General features: G+C 35.4%; 1 protein-coding gene and 1 long non-coding RNA gene across 3 annotated transcripts; both read right to left on the reverse strand.

The window, feature by feature from the left end:
- Positions 1–4,884: 4,884 nt before the first annotated feature.
- LOC147472601 (uncharacterized) lies at positions 4,885–20,796 on the reverse strand. Of its 2 annotated transcripts, XM_086588475.1 has the most exons (7): positions 20,647–20,765; positions 8,581–8,663; positions 8,083–8,144; positions 6,564–6,863; positions 6,351–6,433; positions 6,154–6,235; positions 4,885–5,284 (listed from the first exon to the last, which is right to left on the reverse strand). In XM_086588475.1, the coding sequence occupies exons 3-7, from the start codon at positions 8,122–8,124 to the stop codon at positions 5,231–5,233; spliced, it is 561 nt and encodes a 186-aa protein (XP_086444601.1). In that variant the 5' UTR covers positions 8,125–8,144; positions 8,581–8,663; positions 20,647–20,765; the 3' UTR covers positions 4,885–5,230. The 2 variants fall into 2 exon arrangements, with proteins under 2 accessions (XP_086444601.1, XP_086444600.1); XM_086588474.1 differs by lacking the exon at positions 8,581–8,663 and having other exon boundaries at positions 20,647–20,796.
- A 1,130-nt stretch (positions 20,797–21,926) lies between these two features.
- LOC147472602 (uncharacterized) lies at positions 21,927–23,652 on the reverse strand. Its single transcript, XR_015210749.1, has 3 exons — positions 23,072–23,652; positions 22,834–22,966; positions 21,927–22,307 (listed from the first exon to the last, which is right to left on the reverse strand). It is a non-coding gene; the product is annotated as an uncharacterized LOC147472602 (long non-coding RNA).
- Between the last annotated feature and the right edge of the window lie 1,774 nt (positions 23,653–25,426).

The following is a 25,426-nucleotide window of genomic DNA, read 5'->3' on the forward strand; positions in this document are numbered from 1 at the left end:
ACTGAAATATAATGGCATTCAGGGTAATTAAGTCGACAATGTTATGATTTCGAAGTATTTTACAAACAGGAGAAATCTTGTGTTGTACTTGTTGAGCCTGCCGCATAAAAGTGAGGTAATTTTGATTTGAGTAAAAGGACACGGCTAATGGATAATGGATGGATGACTAAAGAAGTTGATTACATCCGTGACTTGTTCGGAATCGACATTGTGGAACATCTTCTCAGTTTCATACTAGTATACTGCTAAGCAGTGGGGGTGAGCGGAGTGGAAGAGGAAGATGGAGGAGTGGAGATGGAGAAGGAGAGGGAGAGGAAAAGGGAGAGTGAGAGAGACAAAAAAGAGAAAATGTATGAAGAGATGAGACAGACAGATTTAAACCAACCAAGTTGGTTTTGTCCGATAACCCCCTTCTTCCTAAAATGTTAAACTCATTCACCACGGATAAGATATTTCAAATCGAGATGAAACTTATTTCAAATAATTTCACAAACGTGCGAAATCTTATTTATGTCCTTTTATTGTCATTTTTTTTTATCTCAATAACTTTAATCTATTCTTTAAACCTCATTACACTGTCTTACAATCTAAAAACAAATGACATTTAAATCAATAGATTGAGTCTTTTAATCATTTTTTCATTGTCAATTTGTTTTTTTATCCCATTAACTTCCATCCTTTCTGTAAATAACATTGTTATCTTGTCTCACAATCTAAAAACAAATGAAATTGAAATCAAAAGATTAAGTATTTTTTTTTTCTAACTTAGATATTTGGCTGATGTTTTACCTCTTGCAAAAAAAGTAATTTTTATCCTTACTGATTAATTAGATAGTGTATATATATCACATCATATCACTGTCTTATTTATAAGTTATTAGCTGTTCACTAAACTTTGTGGGTTTTGCACATCGATCTCTCTATCTTTCTTTGGAGTTTTAGTTATAGATCTCTTAGATAGATTTCAATCCAGTTACACTCACACTAAAGTAAGTTGACTAATTAAGAAGAAAGTAAATTTAATTCAAGATTAATTTGAATCGTTCTAAGTCAACAAATACGACAATTAGAAGAGAGGGTGATTCAGCTAGAGTTAGGGTTTTTTTTTTGCTTTCCACTTATGCAATTCTCTATTTTAAAAAGTTGGGCTTGATTTGAGTTTTAGCAAATCACTCGCCGGGGATTGTGGCAGTTAAAACAATAAAGTTATCAGCTTGAATCGGTCTCAGTTATAGAAAAGTATGTCGGGTCGGACTGTGATAACTAAAACAACAAAATTAGCTAACATCTTATGCTAGATCGGTTTTCCTTATATGTTTGTATTGTAAACTTCACACATTCTAAAAGGTGGATGGTTCTCAGTTTCTAACAAATATTTTAACAATGGAATACATAAAAAGTGTGAATATGAGGCAGATCTAGACCCTATGTTAATTTTATGGTGTAAAACACGTACAAACCCATCGGTAGATCTAGAGTTTTCCCTCCAAGTTTCGTAGTCTATAAATGATGCACGTTGTGCTTTGTTGCATAGTGATTGGGAATTTGAGCTCGCTCGTTTAACTATATGAGTCGAGTTCGAGCTCAAATTAAAATTTGTGTAACAAATGAGCTTGATGAAGTTTGGCTCGTTTAGCTCGAATAACATATCTGTAGTGTAAAATAATTGAGCTACTCGGGCTCGGCTACTTTAGCCCGAATTCCACTTTTAGTTTTGGGTCACTTGATAGCGGAAATCGCTGGTTAGCACGCCTAGTAAATCACAAAACAAAAGGGAAACTCGTGTTGACTGTTTGATTTTTCCTTTTTGGCAGTACACTCCTTTATATAAGCCCACAAAATCCTCTCAAGGTCTTTAGGTGTGTCTGTTTTAACGGAAAGACTATGGAAAGGAAAGGGAAAGAGGTGGTGGTTAGGGCTGGAAATGGTACGGGATTCAACCTGAATCCGACCATATCCAAATCCATTTTAATGGATATGGTTTCTATGTTTGTGACTAGAATCCGACCTGAATATCCGAAAACCCGAATCATTTTAACAAGATTTATATTTTGATGCCTAGAAATTAATTTATATCTTATATTTATATATGAAAATAATTAAAATAGTGTATTTTTTGTGTTTTTTAATAGATATGGATATCCGAAATCCGATCGGAATCCGGATGGATCCTAATCAAGTGAGCGAAGCAAATGTTCTGGGCAGAAAGAGGGGGCGGGGGTACATGGACAAAAAAATGTTTGGTCGGTTTCTATTTGTTTGTCCTCATCTCATCTCTTCTCTTCTCTTCATCCCTCTCCGTCTCTCTTTCCCTCTCCCTCTCCACGCACTCTCAATCTCCACTCCTCCCTCTCCCTCACCCTCTCCACTCACGCCCCCACTGCTTAGCAGTACACTAGTATGGTAAAGAGTTTTGAGTGGGAATCCGACCCAACCCCGCTCTATTTTCAGCCCTAGTGGTGGTCCACTATTTCCATAGTTTTTCATGCGTTTGGTTGCCCCATAGAAAGAAAGGAAAAGTGTCGTGTGGAAACAAAACCACATAAATGGAAAGGGTTTTGTGGCCCATGCCTTAACCTAAAAAATTGTTAGGAGATTTCACTAGGAAGTCACACCTCAACCTAGTTACTCTCTATCCCAAATGATTTCTTTTAGAGCTCACACTAAGGAAATCACCTACCCAAGACTTTGGTAGTTATCATAACAAACACGATAGAGCAATAAAGGCTACTACTTAATCCACAAGCAATCAATAGCAAGCAATACGTATAAAAGTAAATGCAAAGCGACACAAGATTTAAGGTGGTTTGGTAAATGTTACATACGTCCACACAAGAGCCGAATTTCCTTTATAGTAAAGATTGGAGAGTTTACAAGAGTCAACTAGAATCAAGAACAAGAAGCCTCACTCAAACCCTAGCTCAATAGGGCTCCCACAATTCCCATGAAATGAATCTCTCAAAATTTATCTCAAAACCCTAATCTATTTCCTTTATATAGGTACACATAGAGAAAGGTGAGAAAAATGGGCTTTGGGCCGAAATATTGAGCAACTATCGAAATTTCGAAAAAATCCAGATGAAATGGATCCAAACTATCCAAGCAGATCGTTCACTTCTTCCAGACGACTTCACTAGGTCGCTCGAGTTGCTTCCAACCGACTTCAACAGGTCGTTCGGCTCTCTTCCCACATGATACCCACATGTCGCACCACCCATGTTGAACCTCTTCAATACCTTCTCAATATACTCAGCCTGAGACAACTCCAGAATACCTTTCTGCCTATCTCTTCTGATCCTCATCCCTAGAATCTGTTTCGCTACACGCAAGTCCTTCATAGAGAACTCACTTGCCAACTTCTCTTTCAATCTCTCAATTTTTGACATATCAGAACTCGCTACTAACATATCATCAACATATAGTAATAGGATGATGTAGCTGGAGTCGAACCTCTTGAAGTAGCAACAATGGTCAGTGTTGCACTTATAGTAGCCATTTCCTTGCATGAAGTTATCAAACTTCCTATATCACTGCCTAGGGGCTTGTTTCAAACCATACAAGCTCTTTCTGAGCCTGCATACCATATTCTTTTTACCCTTCTTGATGAAACCCTCCGGTTGCTGCATGTAAATTTCCTCAACTAGGTCACCATGGAGGAATGCAATTTTAACATCCAACTGCTCAAGATATAAATCTTCTGCTGCAACAATACTTAGCACTGACCGAATAGTATTCGGTTTCACCACTGGGGAGAATATCTCTGTGAAGTCAACACCTGCTTTCTGATGAAAGCCCTTGACTACTAGCCTCGTTTTGTATCTCTTGGAACCATCATGTTCCTCTTTGACTCTAAACACCCATTTGTTATATAAAGCCTTCTTGCCCATGGGTAGCTTGGCTAACTCCCAAGTGCCATTAGAGATGAGGGACTTCATCTCATCTTGCATAGCAAGCTCCCACTTGCTTGCATCACTCGCCTCTAATACTTCATCATAGCATTGAGGCTCACCACCGTCAGTAAGTAGCAAGTAATTCATATAGGTGGAGATTGAATATCTTGTACTTGGTACAGGTGGCCTGGATGTCTTCCTTGGGGCACAAGGTGGAGATGGACTCGGTGGTGTAGTATCCTCATTATTATCTGAGTCACTACTACTGTCATCCTCTGACTGTGGGGATCCCACTATACCACGACTTACATCAAAGTCTTCCAACTCAACATACTCTGTGCCACTCTCTGTAACCGATTTCTTGGTTTGTGCTTCATCTCTATCCTTGTACATCACCTTCTCATTAAACACAACATCTCTACTACGAATGATTTTCCAATTTTAATCATCCCAAAAGCGATACCCAAAATCATCACCGCCATAGCCGATGAAGGTATACTTTAGTGACAGCATCAAGTTTGCTTCTAGCTTGGTCACTAATGTGGACATATGACACACAACCAAACACCTTCAAATTGGAAAGGTTCACATCCTTCCCACTCCACACTTCCTCTGGAATTTTAAAATCCAAAATAAGAAAATGCATAGACTAAGAATAAAGAGAATGAGAGAGAAAAAGATAGATATGAGGATGACGTAAGTCTCTTGTGGTTGCCATTTGAGACGATTCTGACGATGATGGCGCTGGAGGTGGTGGTGATTGATGAAGGAAGACTGCTCTTTTATCTAGTTTACCAGTCCAACAAGTTCTATAGGTTGTTTTCCACGTCACGACTTTAGTGGCTTGTGTCATACATTCAGTATAACACATTGTGTTACACACATTTTAAATGAGCATAAATTGTCAAAGGATATGAGATCCAAGATATTAACAGGTCATTTGCGCAAACCACAGACTTCTTATCAAAATTGAGACAGCAAAACAAAAAAGCAATGACCTTAAGATTCAGCTCATCTTTATTTGAAATGTGGGTAGAAAAAACTCAAAAAGTACCCTGTATTTGCAGTACTAAAATGTAATAGCTCATTTCAATTCCCTTCACTGCTTAATAACAAACCAAAATTAAAAAATGACAAAATGAATGCATAAACCAAGCGGTGATTGGCATCAGCGGTAGTTTGTCTGATCCTCTATATAGATCTGGTGTAGCAACAACAAGCAAGATGTTTTATTAACTAAGTTGTTTAAATAGGACTCTTCCTGACATTCATGAATTCTCCATTTCAGAAACGCCTCCTGAGAAGTATCACGTCAATTGCACAGCTCCTCAATAATGTGTTTACAAAGGTCCTGGAAACGTTCCATTCTCCCTTTGCTCGTTCCATCTGTCTACCTGCATTATGACAGTGGCAAACAATTCTTTCAGAGAGGTGAACTTTTATAAAACCGTTTTGAGCAGGAACTACATAGGGAAAACAAAACTTTGGGGACACATTGGTCAAAAAGTTCTGAACTACGTAACAGAAACAAAATCTAGATCACGTTAGAAAACTATTCTAATGATCATAAACATACTTGTAAAGTTGTATAAATGGATCAGACTGGACCTTGGCCAAATTATGATAATTCTGCTGAGCAGTGACAGTCAAAGACTGTCATTACATACAACCAATTAACACAATAGCATAAACGTGATGTCCTTTCCTAGGGAAATCATTAGTGCCATTGTCGACAAAACATTGTAAACTGAATTACCTTGAATGCCATTATATTTCAGTAATATACCAGATGTATTTTCTTTTATTAACTTAATATTTTGTTCTAAGCATGTAAAGCTTTTCTAAAGTTCTTACATATCCCTAAAAGCGCGGGGACTTTTTTTCTATCCGCAACGTTGATTTAGTTTCCTTTTACATGTGTGAGGCAGAGGAAAGAAGAAACGCATTCATGCTAATTGTTGGTGAGCCACGCACCAATTATAGTTATTAGATCAAAATCCCAGTGTTTTGCTGAAACTCTATACTCAGCAAAAGCTTTGCTTTTTGAATGTAAATTTCCCTATGGATGTGCATGGCTCTCTCAGAATTTCAGCAACGAAATATACTAATAGAGAACCTGATTTAGTTAGATGAGTATAACAAGACACAACAACATAGTTCTATATGAGCATCAAACAAATCTGAATACTACAATACTCTGTGATCATCAATGGCTCATTATTAGAAAGCTGCCAAATATTTTATTAATACCAAAAGAACGTACCCATTCACCAGGGCAAAGGGAACGATAGTATTTTGCGAACTTATCGCATTCCGGAGCACCATCCCCTTTTGCTGCTACACACCTGAAAAGACGAGCAGTTTCAAGTCAGAACCACATTCTTAAGAAAAAAATTAGGCAAAATTGAGCTGAATTTTAAACAAAACTAGGTGTAGAATCTACAAAATGACTTCCCTCACCTATGATACTCAATGTAGCGGGTAAAGCAATGCCTTGATTGATTTGTAGTCGGGAAACGAAAATCTGCTGGTGCTGTCTCAAGCTGGAATTTTAAACATTACATTAATGACAGTGTATATCATGAAAACATTGTGGGACGGGTAAGTAATGTATGTTTAAAAAAAAAGAAAATGCACTCAGGGAGTATCAAATTATGAATTTGCTAAAGATACCTTTATCTCACGTTCTTCTTCCGCAACTTCTTGATCACCCGACTCTTCTGGCTTTGCTTCGGGTTCAGAAGGATCACTACTTTCTTCCACAGGTGGGGATTCTTCAGTTTTCTCAGTCACAACTTCCTCGGGAGTAGTTTCACTGGGTATCTCAGCGGTTACCGATTCCGGAGGAGTTTCATCAATTTTCTCAGGAACAACTTCCTTAGGATCCACAGACTTTGTATTCTCAACCTCAGTTGCTTCAATAGGACTCTCAACTGGATCCGTTTTCTCCACTTTTGGTGGTAGCGAATAATGCTGGATGAGTGAACAATGTTACTATGAACGGAATAGGATATGACCTATTAAGTATCTTCGCAGACAAAACTATTGTTGATGACATGTAACCAACAGAGTACCAAAATAAGAAGTTAAAATGGTACTTTTCAGAGGGCAGGGGTATTAAGCTACACCGAAAAAATGACAAACTAAATGACATGCATTGTTGGGCACACATGGAGAAGAGTTCAAGGGCTATTTTTTGTGAAGAAGTTCTCTTCATTATGAAGATCATTTGCACAAAAATTCAACCCAATTGAAATGTCTAACCTTGCCTTTAGGAGTTATCTAATGGCTCACAATTACTCAATTTTGCAACGATCTTTTGGCAAGGTTAGAGTCTTAGAAACATCTAAATGGGCTAATTTCTCGTGAAAATGATCTGCAAGATGTGGAGAACGTAATTGAAAAAAGAATCATCCCATAACTCTTATCTACGTGCTCCACAAAAAGCGTGCCATTTTTCTGTCAATTTAGCGTGTCATAATATTCCTCCCCTCTATTAAAAGCAAAGTTAGATGTCAGTAATTAGATACCTTCTCATAGTCCGTAAAAAAAACTACTCAAAACTGAAAACGAAAATTTAACAGCATAGAGCATCCCAATTCACACATAGGTAAAATAGTGAATCATTGTCAATATCTAATAACTATTCTTAATCACATGCTTAGAATTAAGATGGTTGGGGATTTGAAACTTTCCCATGGGCAGTCGGGACATTCGAATATCAATGTATAAGTCGTAAAAACAAATACACTATGCATAGTCAGTTATTGTTCCTCAATAACTTGGTTAACTATATCTACTACAAATGTACCAATTTCCTTGGACAAACTAAATCACAAGAAACTCCCATTAAGAGCAGTATGCCCGTGGCACTCTAAAAAAAGTACAACAAAACATGCACATTTCTGTACAAATAACACTGCAACGATAGTTTTGAATCACAAGATGATTCTAACAGAAATAATTGTAACAAAATGACAACTAGAATAGTGCATTGAGCTAGAACATAATTTCAATTTGTTTGGCTAAATCTAATTACTTATCATGAATTAAATCTAGATCATCTTACGAAACATTTCAATCCAGTTACACTCGGTTAAAAAAAGTAAACTCAGTTGACTAATTCAGAGAAAGTAAATTTGAACCGATCTAATTCAACAATAAGACAATTATTAGATTTAAGATTGTTTACCTCAGCTAGGGTTAGGGTTTTCTTGCTTTCCACTTCCGCCATTGCCTGCTTTGGGGTTGGGTCTGCTCGGCAAATGTAAATTTAAAAGAGAGAAAATTATTTGAGGCAAGGATATGTAGCCACGTATCAGTCAATGTTTTTTTTGATACGTATACTAATGACTCCATTGCAAATATGAGGACTTTCTTATATCATTTTATTTATTTATTTATTTATATGGCAGTGCAGTTTGGGTGTGATGGCAAGTACAACATGTTTTATAATTGTCAACAGAAATGACATTCCTATTTACGAAGCTGAACTCGGTTTCGCCCCTAAAGTATGCTATCAATCACTTAACTAGGTATGGAGTTCCAATTATTGTTTGGGAAGGTCGTAACTACATGTTATACTTCCTTGCAGATTATATGCGTAATGCTTTCAAATATATTTAGACTTCCGAATGAGTGTTTGATTTATGGCCCCGTAATCCTGTGACAGAAAGAAGAAGCTGCTCACCAACACCAGTTTATATTGCATGCTACTTTGGATATCATTCAGGACCTTGCATGGACTACAAGAGCTATGTGCGTTGTCATCACCTGTTTCTTTATAAGATGTTATATATTATATAGTGGGGCTCTTAAACGGACACCCGCTTACGGACTCAACTCAAAAAACAGGAAATCATGTGGTTTTGATACATTAAGTTTCTTTTTATATAAATGGATGAACAAATGGAACAACACTATAAGTTCTTTGTTCTTTTGTTACCTCTGCTCGTGCTACTATTTATTTGATTTTACGGGTGGTTATATATTAATTGTATTGGAGTCGTAAGTTTACGGGTTTTTGGTTTGTTATTTTTGTGTTTTCTTAGCGTAGGATATTTCAATTGTTGTTATGCTCCCACTCATCCTATAAGGCTGGGGCATACACACCAATTGACGGGTTCAAGTGGATGAAATGAGGTTCTCTTCACACTCATATTTTTCTGTTACATTTTCTATTGCACAAATTTTGTACTTGGTAGTGTTGTATAATTTATCACTACTTGATTCACCTGCATGGTTAGAAGGAAATGGCTGGAGTCATGCAATAACAAGCTTTGCAAGAGAAAGCAGCACAAGACATAGCAGTTGAAGCAATAAGTGAATTTGCAAACCATCAAGCAAAGCATCAGGTGAGGATGCTATCAAGGCATGACTGTTGTGCAATTTTATGATTTTTTCAAATTGCTTATATGTTCGCTTAATAAGAGCTACTTTCACATTTGTTTGCCATTTTCACGTCCATTTAACTTTTTTTGAGCTTTTTTTCCCCCTAAATGTGCATTTAACCATTTTTTTTATTTCTTACAGTCTCAAATTTTATGTAATGGGGTAATTTGTTGATACGGGGATTCAATGGGTATTCAGTATTTTTTGGTTTCTAACTCGACGATCATTCTTTTAACATTAATTGAATTTCTTTTATCAATTTGACTATTGTGAATTGTGGGGAGAAGATGCGGAAGAATTCAGACCGAGGGGTTTTCAAAAGGAATTTTGAAAGTGCCGAAGAATCAAAAGGTAGATTAACTCTTCTTTCTTCTTGGTTGCAATTGGTTAAATTTCTTTTTTGTGTGTCAATGTTTTCTTATGTTCATAAATGTTTTGTTTGGACTTTTTCCATGTGTTGCTTCACGTTTTGAAACTTCTACATGTACACTACACTAAATCGCATAAGAAATATTGGGCATTTGATTTATTAAGTATTTGATTAAGGGTGCCACAGGATAGTTGAAGTTTGTGTACCACAATGTGTTGTGGAGTTTGCCTCAAGCACTAAACTATGCATTGTGAGAGTTGGCAACTATTTAGTGTTGCATCTGGGGATGACATCTAATGAATCTTATTTTGGTGGGTGGAGAGTTCAAGTGTAAACCTCTTGATGAACTCTTAGTGTGAGCCTCCTGAATTCAGTTTATTGACACTTCCAATCTCTTTATTTTTACTTATATATCGACATTTTTAGACTTGGATAATCTATTTTGGTGTTCAAGTGTGTTTGCATTCAGTGACTAAGTTTATATATCAATATTTAGAACCTATGGGACATGGTTGTGAAGTCATGAGCATGATTGTCTGTTACATATGGGAAAAGTATACGAGATGAAAGGTAGGCTTTCTACCTACTTTTGATTTTTCGTAAGTTTGAAAAGTAGGCTTTGTACTGTGTAGTATGTTTGTATGGCCGAATTGAAGTGTGGAAATATATATCAAAGACCAATAATATTGAGCAGTTGAGAATGCTCCTAAGAAGACACGTCACCACCTCTTTTTTCTCTAATGTGGACACGTTAGCCCCCTTTTTTCTCTAACGTGGACACATCAGTTTTTTTTTTTTTGGTTTCGGCAGGAAAAAAAGGAATTCCACGCCCTATTTCTGTATTTTCAATTGTTTGCCCCTATTCTAGACCTATAAAACCTTCTAAACCCATCCCTTTTCCCCCTAAAAAAACAACCGAATGGTCTTCTTTCTCTCATAAAAAAACAACATTCCTACGGATTGAGATTAAGAATTAAGTATTCAATTCCAGATTTACATTCTCTCTATTCTTCATCCAAAATTTGAAAAATTCATCCTCGACAAAAAATGGTGTATGAAAGTTCATTCTTTCAAAAAAAAAAAGAGAGAGAAACCTATTTCAATGAATTATTTGTGCTATGTCTCGATTGATCCAAAAATCTTCAAATCCGTCAAAAGACTTTTATTTCTAGCTTAGGTTGAGCTTATTTTCTAAAATATACAAGTTTTGTCTTCTAATTCAAAAAATTTCTTCAATCTTCAATAGTGTTAACTACTGAGCTAATTTTAGTATATGGGGCTGTGCAAGTTTTTTATCTTTGGTGATTTTATGTTGATTTCCAATTGATTTATGAAGCCTTTTTTTTTTGAATTTTTCTTTATTGAGATTTTCACTTCATTCCTTAGCTTTCTGTGATTTGTTGTAGCTCATTATAATTGAGTGACTTGGGTTTTCAAAAATAAAAATAAAAATTGGAGCTTATGTCATGTACTCTGGGTGTCAGATATTGAGTGGAATATATCACCATGCCTTGGACATCTTTTGTTAACTACAACAGGAAGTGTATTTGTTGTGTGGTGTTTTTCTGCGTGATACCCAATAAATTTGTCAAGATTTTATTTTCTTTGGCTGTGTTGTGTTTTTTTTATCTTATTGAGACTGTTTTTTAAATGGACGGCTTCTGGAGAATTTCTTTGGTCGAGTGAAGGGGTTCTTTGCATTTGTGATTTTTTTCCAACAGTTGTTGAAAATGTTAGAATGTACATTGCAATAAATTTGAAGAGAGTTCGAAAGTTAGAATGTACATTGCGATAAATCTGAAACACACATTATTAGCTGTATGTATTCTTATATTTGGTATGCAACTTTTGACATCTTATGATTATATACAGTCGATTTGGAGTTTGAATTATCATTCATAATTTCAGGGACTATATAAACAAGTTGTTCGCGCTCCTCCTCCTTATAGTAATAAATATTTGTTTTATTGCAGGTTAAATTATACCATGCAAATCAATGGATAAATGAAGCCACGTGTATAAGAAACTTTACATCTCAATAGCATAAAACTTGGAAAACAAAAGAAAAGCTGAGAAGAGGAGAAGTGTATAAGCAATTGGAGTGAACTTAGACAATAATCAATCAAAATGGCAGTAACAAAGCCATTTAATTTGTAAGCAATACGTGACAAAAACACCTCCATAAATCAGCATTTTCCAGAAAACCTTCAAATTTTTATCATAGTGAAAATAGTTTAATAAACAGGCATTCTGAATGTAAAAGATGACTCAGTGTGTATATCAACAGAACGCCTTGGCAACACATGTGAAGAGATGAAAAACAACAACAATAACTCTTCTTCCAATGATCAAAGAGATTGTGTTGTTTGTCCTAAACCTTGAAGACTGGGTGTTTTGAATCATTCCATGAACAGTCCAATTAGAACTCTAAGATGACAACTCAGGTAAATATCCAATTAGCACAGGCCACGGATGCTATTGTTGATCATTAACGGTGATAACAATTAGTACAATGTTTTTTTTTTTTTAAATATTAAGCAACAAAAACTTAGTTGGAAATGGTCGGTTTGATCATGTTTGGGTGTCATAGTGTTGGGTTGTTGCGACTCAAAAAAGGCTCAAGAATGGAAACTACTATGATGAGCTCCAATATCGGATTGAAGTTCAAATGCTCAGCATAGCTTCCGATTAATATCAAAAGGCTTTTGGTTCAGCCCTACGTGTCCAATGGTAGCATTGCTTTCCGTATTAAAGGTAAAGAGCCATTATAAATTATGATTCTGTTGTATGTAATATTGTTAAGTTTTTCTTATAGGATCCATTAATGTTATTCCTCTTACAGGAGATTTAGACTTGGTAACCTTCAGCAAGTACTTCATCATTGGTTAGTCATCTTCTTTTTATTTTATTTATTTATTTTTTATTTATTTATTTTTATTACCACTTCTCTTTTCATGTGTTCTAAGTATCATTGACACCAAATTTATCTCCTTCATTCTACAAAAATTATAAGTGGCCAGTGGATTGTGAAATATCTTAGTGGGTTGTTTCTCAATAGCCATATCAGTATATATGCTATAATTATTTCAGAGGTGTGTTAGCCACGGCAAATCAGGCAGAAAAAAGGTTCTGCAATACAACGACACAGGCGATGAGCTTGATTCCACAAACTTTATTTATGCTTGAGTTGATTATTGAACCCAGCTATTTCCTGCTTTGGATATAGGATCAAGCTGAAGGGACAAAGTTAAAAACCATTGTCACAAGTAGTTTGCGGATGGGTTCGGATATGGAAACCCAGTCTGTAACTGTAACTCAGTTAAAGGAGATGAATAGTTAAAGGAGATGAATACGACAAAAGGTGAAAATGCACCTAAGGTATTACATTTTCCATGTCCTAGCTATTCAAGTACGATGTAAGCAGTCATTCAATAAACATTCTAGATATTTGTTAAATAACGTTTCATTCTATGTTTTCTATTTGAGTAGGCAAGAAAGACATACACAATATCTAAACAGCGAAAAAGACGGACAGAGGAAGAGCATAAGAAGTTTCTCGAAGCTCTGAAAATATATGGTTGAGCTTGGCATCGAATAGAAGGTAGCATTTGATATGAGCTGATAATCTCTGGAACAAAGGTTCCGCGTCCATACCATCTCTCTAAATTGTTTTTCTTGACTTTGCAGAGCGCGTGGGTACCAAAACTGCTGTTTAGATTCAAAGTCGTGCCAAAAAAATTATCTCTAAGATTTATTGCCCCTTCTTATTGTACATGTTTCTACCATAGATATTTTAAGTAAGTCGATATGATGTTCATGACCCGTGAACATTTTTATGTTAGGCAAATATTTATGGGTGGTATATATGAGTTCTCATTGCTCAGTTTGATGTTATTGATCCAGGTGGTCAGAGAATATGACGTCACACAGTGAATGGAAGTTTCTCGACGCTCTGAAACTATATGGTCGAGCTTGGCGTCGAATAGAAAGCAGCATTTGATATGAGCTGATAATCTCTGGCAGCTTTGTTCCACGTCCATACCATCTCTCTAAATTGTTTTTCTTGACTTTCCAGAGTACGTGGGTACCAAAACTGCTGTTTAGATTCAAAGTCATGCCAAAAAAATTATCTCTAAGATTTATTGCCCATTCTAACTGTACATGTTTCAACCATAGATATTTTAAGTATGTTGATATGATGTTCATGACCCGTGAACATTTTTATATTAGACAGATATTTATGGGTGGTATGTACGAGTTCTCATTGCTCAGTTTGATGTTATTAATCCAAGTGGCACTACACCTAAACGGTTATTTACCGTTAGCAAGTTGCCAACGCTATATAAGCGTTAGTAATGTTATAAAGCATTACTTTATTTCGGTGAATTTCAGGAATTAATTGCCAGCGCTTAAAAATCGTTTAAGAAGTATTACAAATTAAAAACTTGAAATATAAAACATAACTTTATTTTCTCTCCTCTCTCTCTCACCGCCGCTACACTCTCCAGTCTCCTCCCTCTCTGCCCACACACTCCACCAACTTCAAACCGTCGGCGCTCAAGGGTTAGGCTTAAACTTTCTTCTGCAATTCGAACCGAAACTTTAAGAGATCAATGTGTGTGCTTTATCAGGTTGTGTTCTTCTCGTTTCGTGCTTCACAAGATCTTCTGATTCCTTTTTCAATTTTCTTCATTCTCATCTGGTAAGAATTTCTAGTTTATACTTCGAAAGTTCTAGTATTTGACCTATGTTTGTCTATCACACTCCTACTCCTCTGAGTAAATCTTAGTAGACTTCTTGCCAATTAAGTTTGAGAGGGTTGGATACGTTATTTATGTTATGTGTTGTTTATTTGTGATGATTCACTATAATTTGTTGGTTGTTCTCTAAATAGCTTGTCTTGCTCTTTATGTGTTTGATTGTATGAATGCGTAGCTTGGCTGGTGTTTGCTTCTCACTTGGGGCAGTTAGCAATAAAAGAGGGGTTTTGTTGTTGGTGTTGTCCTTGGTGGGATAAATATATTACGCATACATTTCTATCAAAATTATGTTTTCTTTTCTGCACGAGAGAAAATCCATGGTGCACAACTCAGTTTGTTGCAGTAAATTTTCATGAGATAGCAGGGAAGCTTCTATAATCTATTTTCTACCCTCAAAATTTTCTTCGGAGAGAACAAACAGAGAGAGGGGCATGGAAAATATTTGATTTGATTGGTGCAAATCGAAGTAGTAGGCTTTCATATTTCACGATATTTATTTACTACCAACTGAGATTTTTATCACAAATTAAACTTTGTTTTGGTTTAAAATTTTGATCGTTTTTTTTAGTTGAATTGTATGTACATAATATTTTATTGAACCGCGTGTACTCTCTTCTACCTGTACAACTCTCTCTCTCTTGAAATCGTGGTCAACAGTGTTTCTCCTATCACCCTGCTGTTATCCAACTTCATTGGTCCTATAGAACATGAAGTAACTAGTTGCTCGTTTGCGTCTGTATATGATTAAGTAGGTGAGTCAATATCTTTTGTTTATCTTTTCCTTAGCTATTAGCACTTTTTATGACCTTGTTTGCTTTTTGTGGATTTTGGCGGCATAGTCAGTTGCTTGAGCTGCGATCTGCAGACTGCTCTGTGCCATACTCTCGTATGCAATGTACTTCTATCAGCTATTGGATGTTGGCTGGACTCTTCATTTGTTCCTATACCTACTACTATGAACAAAATGGTAGCATACTAGCAGGTAGTCTTTGGATTTTCGTACTGTTTAATATTATCTCAATCACTCAATGTTTAAATGTGAACAGTCTAAAACCTGTCCCTTCTAATCAACTCATTATGGTAACTGATTTTTTTTCCTCGATATAGAGCAATTGGTCTATTTGATGTGAAGTGGAGAGGAAGTTGTAGGTTGAGGTTCAAATATATTAGACGTGGAATGCTAAGGATAACCTCTTCAACTCGAGGCTTGGAGCTACCCTATTGAAATACACTATTATTGGTGATTCCAGGAAAGATACCTACTAAATTCCAAAGGGTAACGTAGTAAATTATCAAACCCGATGTGTTTTCCTTTTTATTTCAGTTCAAGGTTGGATTTTGTGCTGAAATTTGATGTTGTATGCTGTAGGTTCCACTTAAAACTCTTCCTATTGGTGACAATTGTAGATTGAAGGATCAAGGTTTGAAGACGCACCATGGATGTGAGCTCACTCTCTCTCTCTATATATAACTGGTTGTGTGTTGGAATATTTTAAAGTGCATTTTGCAATTCAAATTGAATTATGCTTGTTTTTTATGCGAAGCAGTAGAACAGAATAACTAGTGTGATCAATGTATGAAATGGTAATGAATGCATATAGACTGTTGCCCGCACCTTTTATGCATCTACAACCAAAAATAGTGGAGAAAGGATATATTTTTCATCTAATATTTTTGAACCTCCTTAAATATGAACTCCAAGAATATCGAAACTTGATACCCAAGGCCTGCTTAGCTATACACCTTGCGTAGTTTTCAATCCCATTCCATCCCTTAGTTTTCCAAGTCTAACTCCTTTTAATTCTCCCGTAGTCAGGTGTGCTTCGAGACCCCTAAACCTTCGAGGAGTGGAATATCGTCATTTGAGTTTTAGGGTAAATTTTTCCAAATCTTTACTTTTTAACTTTCTTATCTGCATATACTGATTTTCGAGTAATCTAATTAGATTGTTAGCTCAATATTTGTTATATTTTTTGTTTCTAATTAGATTGTTAGCTCAATATCGGGGGAGGATCATCGCTGCACAAAATAACAAATGAGCAAGTAGTTTCTTGCTACCTTATTATCAAATTCCTGTTTTGATAACTTCCCATGTTTAGCGGAAAATAAGGGTGGAATTTGAGCCGAGGGCTCGGAGTTTGGCTTGGGCTTGGCTCGTTTAAGCTCGGCTCAAGCTCGTTCGTTTACTATATGAGCCGAGCTCGAGCTCAAATAAAAGCTCGTGTAACAAATGAGCTTGATGAAGCTCGGCTCGTTTAGTTCAAATAGCATATTTATAGTGTAAAATAACCGAGGGCTCGGAGCTCGGCTTAGGCTTGGCTTGTTTAAGCTCGGCTCGAGCTCGTTCGTTTACTATATGAGCTGAGCTCGAGCTCAATTTAAAGCTCGTGTAATTGGCGAGCCGAGCTTGAGCATGGTAAAGCTCGGCTTGTTTAGCTCGAATTCCACCCTTAGCGGAAAATACAACATGTCTACATGTTTGCCTTGTCTATATAAACAATGAAATTATCGATTAGTAATATTTGTCACAGGCACATGCACTGAATTCATGTTTATAAGTTTTAACAATTGATTCACTTTTAGGAGTAAGAAGAAGTCATTAATTGTAAACGTCGCTAGGAGCTTATTGAATGAATGCTACACATTGTTTGGTATGACGAATAACAGATCCGAGACATAGGGCATTAATGGTGTTTTATGTAGTAGCGTTTGAGATTCTCCACCATTGTTTGTTAGAAGATTGCCATGTGATCATATTACCATATGCAAAATTATGTTTGTAAATGAGCTTTATAGTGTCTTGTTTGAACTGCAGGCTGAGGCAAAATTTTGCCATTTTCTCCCAAATCTATTTTTCCAAACTCTTTCTTAGGAATTTAACACTGTTTGTGAAAAGAAAAGGCCTGGGTGTATACATAATTAATGTAATATTCTCTCATTCGGTATTCGGTATTCGGTATTCGGCAATGGTGTCACATGTGTATGGAGTTCTGATATGACTTATGAGAAGTTATGTTTGAAAGTAAAAAGTGGTATGTTCTAAATATACAATGAGTCGTTGATATAAGAATCTATTTGCTTTTGTGTCCTCTCCTGATTTGTTTATAAAGTGGCTTGAGAACAAGGGTGTGTTTGATTGCATGAGGGAATTTGCACCATTGAATCCCACATTTTAGTGCAATTCTCAAGAGATAGGAATCAATATATAGGTAGGTATGGGAAACGTTGGGCAAGTTCTTTCTTAGCTTGATAGATCATTTTGTTGTCGTTCGGTGTATTATGTAGTTCGGTGTATTATGTAGGGTATCAATTTTATGAAGGGAAAAACAGAAAGGCCAAAAGAATTGCTTCCCAATCTGATGAGTCATGCTCACCTCAAGATCCTCACCAAGGTAAAACTTAAACCCCACTCCATTTTCTCAATTTTCAACTCGTCAAGTAACTACAAGGTTTTCTTTATATGCACCAATTTTATGTAATCATTGTTTATGTCGTCGAGATATGAGAGTAGACAACAAATGCTCTATATTTAGGGGAGAGTGGTGGTGGTCAAGTATTTAATTAATTGTATGAATTTAATTAGTATGATTGTTTTTTCTGAGTTCATTATTTGTTTTGTGAATTTTTTGGAATTAGATGGGCTTTGTGGAGCGGCGCTAGGATTTATATTGAGTGAAGCCATCGTCGCTAATGTTTGTTATTGCATTTTGAAGATTCAGGATTACTTGGAAAATCGTATAGAAATTTGTAACCCTTAATAAATCTAAATTTGTAACCCTCAAAACTCTTTTGAAATTATATATATGGTTCAATGAATATAATATTTTTTTCAGGTGTTTGCTTGTGTTTATTTTACTTGTCAAATGGTATGAAAAAACATTGGTAATTTTATTTGCTTCTATATGAAACTAGGAGGTGCAGGTTTAGTGCAGGAAATAATTTTTTTACCATATCAACACATTAGTAACGGTTGTAAACCGTTGTAAAGCAAAAAATAAATATTAAAACATCATCAATAATCGTTACAAATCAAACTACGCAACGCTTTTTAACCGTTAGGAATTGTCACTCTGCAACGGTTAATAACTGTTGGAAAATTTGGTTTGCAACGCTTTTTAACCGTTAATAATTGTCACTCTGCAACAGTTAATAATCGTTGGAAAATTTGGTTTGCAACATTTTTTAACCGTTGCAAACATTTCCAACACTTTACCCACACCCTATTTATAACGCTTAAAAAGCGTTGCGAAAATGATTCGCAACGGTTTTTTGTCGTTAGTAATAGTTTGTTATGGTGTAGTATAGTCAGAGAATATGACGTCACACAGTGAACAATATCCATCTATTTCAAATTAGCCGTCCAAGGTAAGATATTTAAGATCAACGATCTTTATGTAGAGGCCACAGTTTCATTCCCCCTAAAGGCTATGCATCTTCTTAATTTACTTCTGCAGTCGTCTGACCAAAGAAGCTCCCTGATTTATTTTTGTTGAACACTAAAATACAAGTGTAACAAGAAATTGGCAAACAAATATGACGTCAAACATAACACTTTAACAACTACTGATAATAACCCAAAACTATAGTTTTAACCCCTTAATAATATTACATTTAGACCAATTATGTTTATAATAAATAAGAATTAGTACTGTTTACGTACTTTTGTGTATTTCAGATCTTTAAGTTAACTATGTGAAGAAATATGTCATTTTTGCAAGAAAAAGAAATAAAGATTGGTTGCTAAGAAGTTTTATGGTTAAAACCCAATTTTCAAAGAGAAAAAAACCTTTCTAAAGCCAGTAAAAACTGAAAAGTCAAAATCAACGCAGACAGAAATAGAACATAAAAGTCAACAAAACTTTCGCAGACCGTATCTTTGGACTCAGATTTTGGAATCGGGCCTACTATATGTCAAAACGACTGGCTCAGAAAGAGTTTTCTAATGGTCCAGGCCTTGATCTAATCAAAAGAGTAAAAACGGACGAAAAAACTGTTGCAGTAATTTCCAACAAAGAAATCCTTTTTGGACTTAAGTAATTAGATTTTAGGCTTGATTTAATGGCCTAAAACATAGCTTCAAAACCCATGCACAAAAATTTTAAACCTAGCCTACTCTTATATAAAGAGGATTAAGGTAAAACTCAAAAACACCTCCCTTCCCATTAGTTAGAATAATTTCCCTCTTTTTCTCCCATTAGTTATTTAATTTAGTCTAAACCTAGTTTTATGTTTTATTAGCCTAGCCACCATTAATACAATTCAAGTTATTTTTAATCCAGTAGTTCTTTTACTATGTCTTCTTCTTATTATTATTTATTCAATGATAGTCTAATGATTCATAGTTAAACTTCCATTAGAGGGATTTGATTAAAGTTTTAATGAAGACTTGATGTGTTAGTATAAAATAATTGTATTTTAAGAGTTTCAATTCTAGTGGGTAGTTCATTCACCATGAGAATGAGTTTCAACTTCCTCTCATGCTAATTATTAGTTGGTTAGAGATGTCATGATAATTAGGGATAAAAATATCTAACCTCATAGAGAAATATGTTGGGATGACAGAGATGTTTGTGGATCTTATATGGTCTGGTTTTGCCCTCACAATTTCTTCGTCAACACCAAAAGTGATCTAGGTCAGTTACACTCATTTTTATTACTTTTTCTTGAATTTAAATTGTGTTTAATTAATTTCATTTGGTGTGTCAGGACCTTGCCCTAAAATTCATGATCCCAAGCTAAAGAGAGGTAAAATTCACAATATTCCTTCTTATTACGAAATGGGTTTTATTGATTGACTCATTTTGGTTTTCTTCTTAGTTTCAAGAAGTCCCCTAGACATGATGCGCATGTGCCCAAGTTTGAAGCTGAGCTCGCACAGTTTTGTGAGAGATTGGTGGGTTTCATTCCATCTTGTTAAATGCTTCTCATTGTTACTTGGGTTATTAACTAAAATACCAACAACAAATATAATAATAAAGTTGAAATAAACTACAACGTTACGAAAACTAACAAAAACCACAAGAAATTATACATGAAATCACTAAAAGATTAACAGGAGATGAAATCTACAGTGTGAATATGTTTAAAGATGAAATAACAGCAAATACTAAGCAATTAAACCACAAGAAACAATAACCCTAACCCTAGATTCTCATAAAAGAACACTTTAACAATATTATTAAACATGGGTGAAATAATACTGATGGAAATTTAGAGGAAGATTAAAAAAGTTTACCTCTCTGTTGATTTCAGAACAAAAACGAAGAAGAAGAGAAAACGAGAGCTGTTCTGTTTTTCAAGTTTTCTGGAAAGAAATTGAATTGAAGCCCAGGTGATGAATTGTTTTTTATTATCCCCAAAGTCCAGGGAAACGGCCACGTACTAATTGGTATTTGGACCAATTTGACTGGGCCTAAATTAGTACTGGTCAATATCACAGTGTGACCAAAATGTCCACCACGGAGATGGAACATTCATGAATAGCGAAACCACTACCACTAACTTAACAACAACACTCACATTAACTTTCTACTATATAACAAAAATGCACGTGTTTTTCACATGGACGATACACAAAACTTTTTAAAGGGAATGTGAACATAATTAGCAAGAGGAAAGTTAAGCTGTTTCATATTTAACCATAGTGTTTTATGTGAAATATGATGCATTTCAACCAGGGCCGGCTCTGGGTAAGGCCAACTAAGTGACGCTTTAGAAGTCAAAGCCCAATAATAAGGCCCCCATTCATGCTTGGTGCAGGGTTTATCTACTATATATCAAATGATCTGGATACAAAAATACTCACAGATAGAGAAATTAGAATAGCAACCAACTACACTAAATAATTTTGGATGCTTATTAGGCATTTAAAATATTTTTGTAGCATAAATAATAGGTTACTTAGTCCCTTTTTAAGAATTTGCCTTGGGCCCCCACAATCTCAGAGCCGGCCCTGATTTCAACCCTCTTCACATCTTATATGATACATGCACCATATAGTAGGAACATTATGTGTGTCGGCCAACGAAGGCACCCCAAATACACTTTAGACAGACAGGATGAACTTCGAAATATATCCATTGATATGGCTACATTGTCTGAGCTTACGGAAAATGTATCTATATTATAAGAGTCTAACGAATACAAATGCACTGACTCATTTCAATGTATTTTTCAGTTCGTTTTTCTCTAACCCACATATGAAATCAATATCTATAATCTAGATAAAGAAACAAAAATGCAGCTTTTCACACAATTACAACAGAAAAAGTAACCGTAAAAAAAATAGATACTTATTTAGGTGTGAGAATACACTTAAGGACTGAGAAACTAATGTCACATTAAACAGTAACACAATTGTTCACAATTATTCTTCCATTTAATTACAGTCTTACATCAGTTTACTCTATAGGCAGGACTGCAGTAAGGTACAACCAAGATATGGGCCATATACTACGAATCCATCATCATTGTGAACGCCCAACCTTCCTAGACGATCTGCTATTTTCTTTACTTCTCAATGAACATTCTTTTAAGTAATTATCTCCTCCAAGAAGAAAGTTAACAAAACATAAAGTATAAAGTCCTTTGTATGGGCTGCTTCTACAAAATCTTTAGAAAAAAAAACTTTGGTACAAATATTAACACATTTGTATGTGGGTATGTTTTTTTCATACAGTCAACAACATCAACTTCAATGAAGCACTTGGATACATTTAGTAACATTAAATTCAACAGAGCATTTGCATCCAATGGCACGTTCAAGATCCATCCCCATGAAATCAACATTGAAGTTTTCATACACGTAAAAATCTTCTCCACCAATGCAGCAACCACCACCAAGAACTTTCTGGCCGGGTTTAAGATACAAATTTGCAATGAACTCTTTCGTTGTCTCTGCCCAATATGAAGGTCCACTCACACATTTATCATGAGATAAAGACAAAAAATATAAAATAAACTCTAAAAGAAAAGAAAGTTCAAAGAAACAGTGCATGCTCAGAAATAGCATCCAAGATGTCAAGAGATTTTTCCTTGATTGGGCTTCCGCAAGTGCTCTGTTTAGAGGATTGAAATCCCAAGGCAGTGTCTTTTACAGGAGCTCCAATATGTTGAAACAATCATAATTGGGATTTGATTGTTTACCTTACTGCCTTGCTAAGGAACATGGCACATAGTGAGCTAAGAGGTATGAACCTAGCTGGGATGTCTTAGTTACCAAGTTAGATTCCTCGAGACCCTTTTGTTGATTGTTACTTATCTATTATTACCAATTAATAAAATGATCTAGTTCTAGGTAGAGACATCTCAGCGATTTTGCCCCTAGAGACCAAATCCTGTTGACCACATGTATTTGGCAATTTATGACATTTCTCTTCAGGTCGTACTTTTCTAAGAATTGGAATGAACATATTTGGCTTACCAATTCTGCCAATGTTTACAAATCCTTCTCGAATAGTTTTTTCACTATCCTTTAGTTTATATTGAACATTGGCCAAGTAGCACTGAAATTCCTCATCGTCATCTGTACGGACCTTTTTAAATAACCAACAAATCTGCAATTTAGAACATAATATGCATTAGAATACCATAATGTCTTTTAGAGAAGGTAGGAAAAAATACATAAAAGGTCAAGAAGATTAAAATCCAACAACTATTACCTGACTTTGGTTCTTTGTTATTTCTCATATAAACCCCAATACATTTGTTGCTAATCAAACATAGTTCAAAGGAATTTCCAGAGTCATTGTGTGCTAGACATTCACTAATGACTTGCATTTTTATCCAAATTAGACAACCGAATGTACATTACAAAATGGAAGAAGAAGAAAAAAACAAAAAAGTATACTTGCATTCAACAAAAGAGACCACTTATTCTCCATGGCCATATATTAAAGCTAAAATGTCATCCCTATCACAAAATGGATGATGAGCAGGATTAGCAAAGATGAGGTAAAAAGTTAAGGTATCTAATTTGGCAAAACAAGATGAAAGTAGGATTACACTTGCTAAAATGCACAAAAGACTGACATTAATTTTACTAAACCCTGCTGCTTTTTCAAAAAACAATAACTAATATGGTGTTAATATTACAGCTATAATGACAGTATGACACAGTTCTCGGTAATTACTAATAATTAGTAATAATAACTGTAAATAGGATACCTGCGAATAGTTCTTCAATTTGACCCTATGAGTTATACCTTTGGTTCTTAGCCTCTCAGTGCTAAATAGCATGCCTGCATCAAAGAGAAATGAGAAAATTGTAATGTTGTAACTTTCTCAAGTTGTGGAACACCAATGCAAATGACAAAAGGAGAAGAACATAAACAACTATCATTAAACTGAATCAATTTTAGCGTGAATGCAATCATAGTTCGCTCTGCAAATATTATCTATGAAGTTTTTGGCTTAAAATGTGTGGGTTTGCGCACTAAAGGGCTTAGACCCGGTGCTTTATTCAAATGTGCTTATAATGACGTAAAAAACAAAAATCTAGTGTTGACTCGAACTTCAAAACTATAACCTAAATCATCATCCTTTGTTTGACCCAAACCCCTAAAAGTCAGCCGCCAGCTAAAGATGGAGGCAGTAGGATGGGAGTTGATATTCACCACCACATTGAGGGAATGAGGGAGAGGGACGGACTGGAGCAGATATAGTACTACAGCGTCTCTAGGTCGGTGTTTTTTCCCCTTTTGCTACTCTGTTTTCCTGTTATTCTTCTCTTGGTCATGGGGGCACAAGACTTGGCGATGCACGTACAGAACCTAAAAGGGTAGGTACAAACTGGAACACCTTAAAATGGAAGTAGTGAATCTGGTAACACTGATCTGAATCTTACAGTAAATTAAGAGCACACTACGAATAAATTGTTGGTTATAATAAAGTAAGCCATATTACCCCAAAGCACAACCTGCCTGAAAAGGATCAGGAAAACATTTATGTTTCAACTACCAACATATATCACGGTATTCGGTTTCTTCTTTGACTCCTAATCGTGATGAGGTAATTGATATCGTTTTTGCAAATGTCACCAATATTCAATTGAAAAAAATACATCCTTAGCCTCCTCACAACAACATGCAAAACTAACGACTCATAAACAAAAAGACCTTCAACCAGAGATTCAATTAAATGGTTCATATCAAATCAAATCAAATCTAACAATGCTAATATTATCAGATGAATCACTGACCAATCAATAAACATAAAACTTAGATTTAATTAATAATAAATTACCTGACCTGGTTTGGATTAAAAAATGGGGAGGCAAGAAACTATAGTTGTTTGGATCTATCTAACGCGAGAGCGTCAAATGCAATAAAAGGGGAATAATATATGAAGGAGTAAATACAGCCCCAGCGAAAAGTAAAGCCCCCTCATAAAAATGACATAACTAAGAACAATGAGTGATGAATCTTCTGCAATCAATCTTGTTTCAAACCAATAGTCAAAGTGGCGTAGACGGGTAAAGCTTGCTTTGAGCTCAAACACCCGAGTGTACTTGTGTTGCTATAAACCACTTTATTATAACTACCAAAATAAAATGATTTGACATCAATCCATCAACCTATGCTGGAAAACGTTAAAATAGAATGACTTTATACATGCATACACATTTTATTTGGCTATCAATTATACATGTAGAAACTACCGGGGAATGGACCAATTATATACCTCTTATACTACATTTTATCATGCATTACTTAAAATCATAAACTTCAAACAAAATCATATACCGCTTTTCTAAACTCTGTTTCTCCAATCATGTCTGGTAGGACTATTCTCTGTTGCACTATTTCGTGTAAAGAAGTGGATGCAAACACATTTAATCGAGAACTTATAAAGGAAATAGAGAAATGTTATATATAATACCATGAAATAAAAATGAAAATGACACATGAAATGCATAAAAGTTCTGAGGGTGCACATCAGAGTTACCTCTATTCAAGTCCATCATGCAATAGCATGTCTTTGAAATATAATGCATTGGCCTCTAGACAATCAAGACA

The sequence above is a fragment of the Coptis chinensis genome, unplaced genomic scaffold (genome assembly GCF_015680905.1).
Source record: "Coptis chinensis isolate HL-2020 unplaced genomic scaffold, ASM1568090v1 utg9485_pilon_pilon, whole genome shotgun sequence".
NCBI lineage: Eukaryota > Viridiplantae > Streptophyta > Magnoliopsida > Ranunculales > Ranunculaceae > Coptis > Coptis chinensis.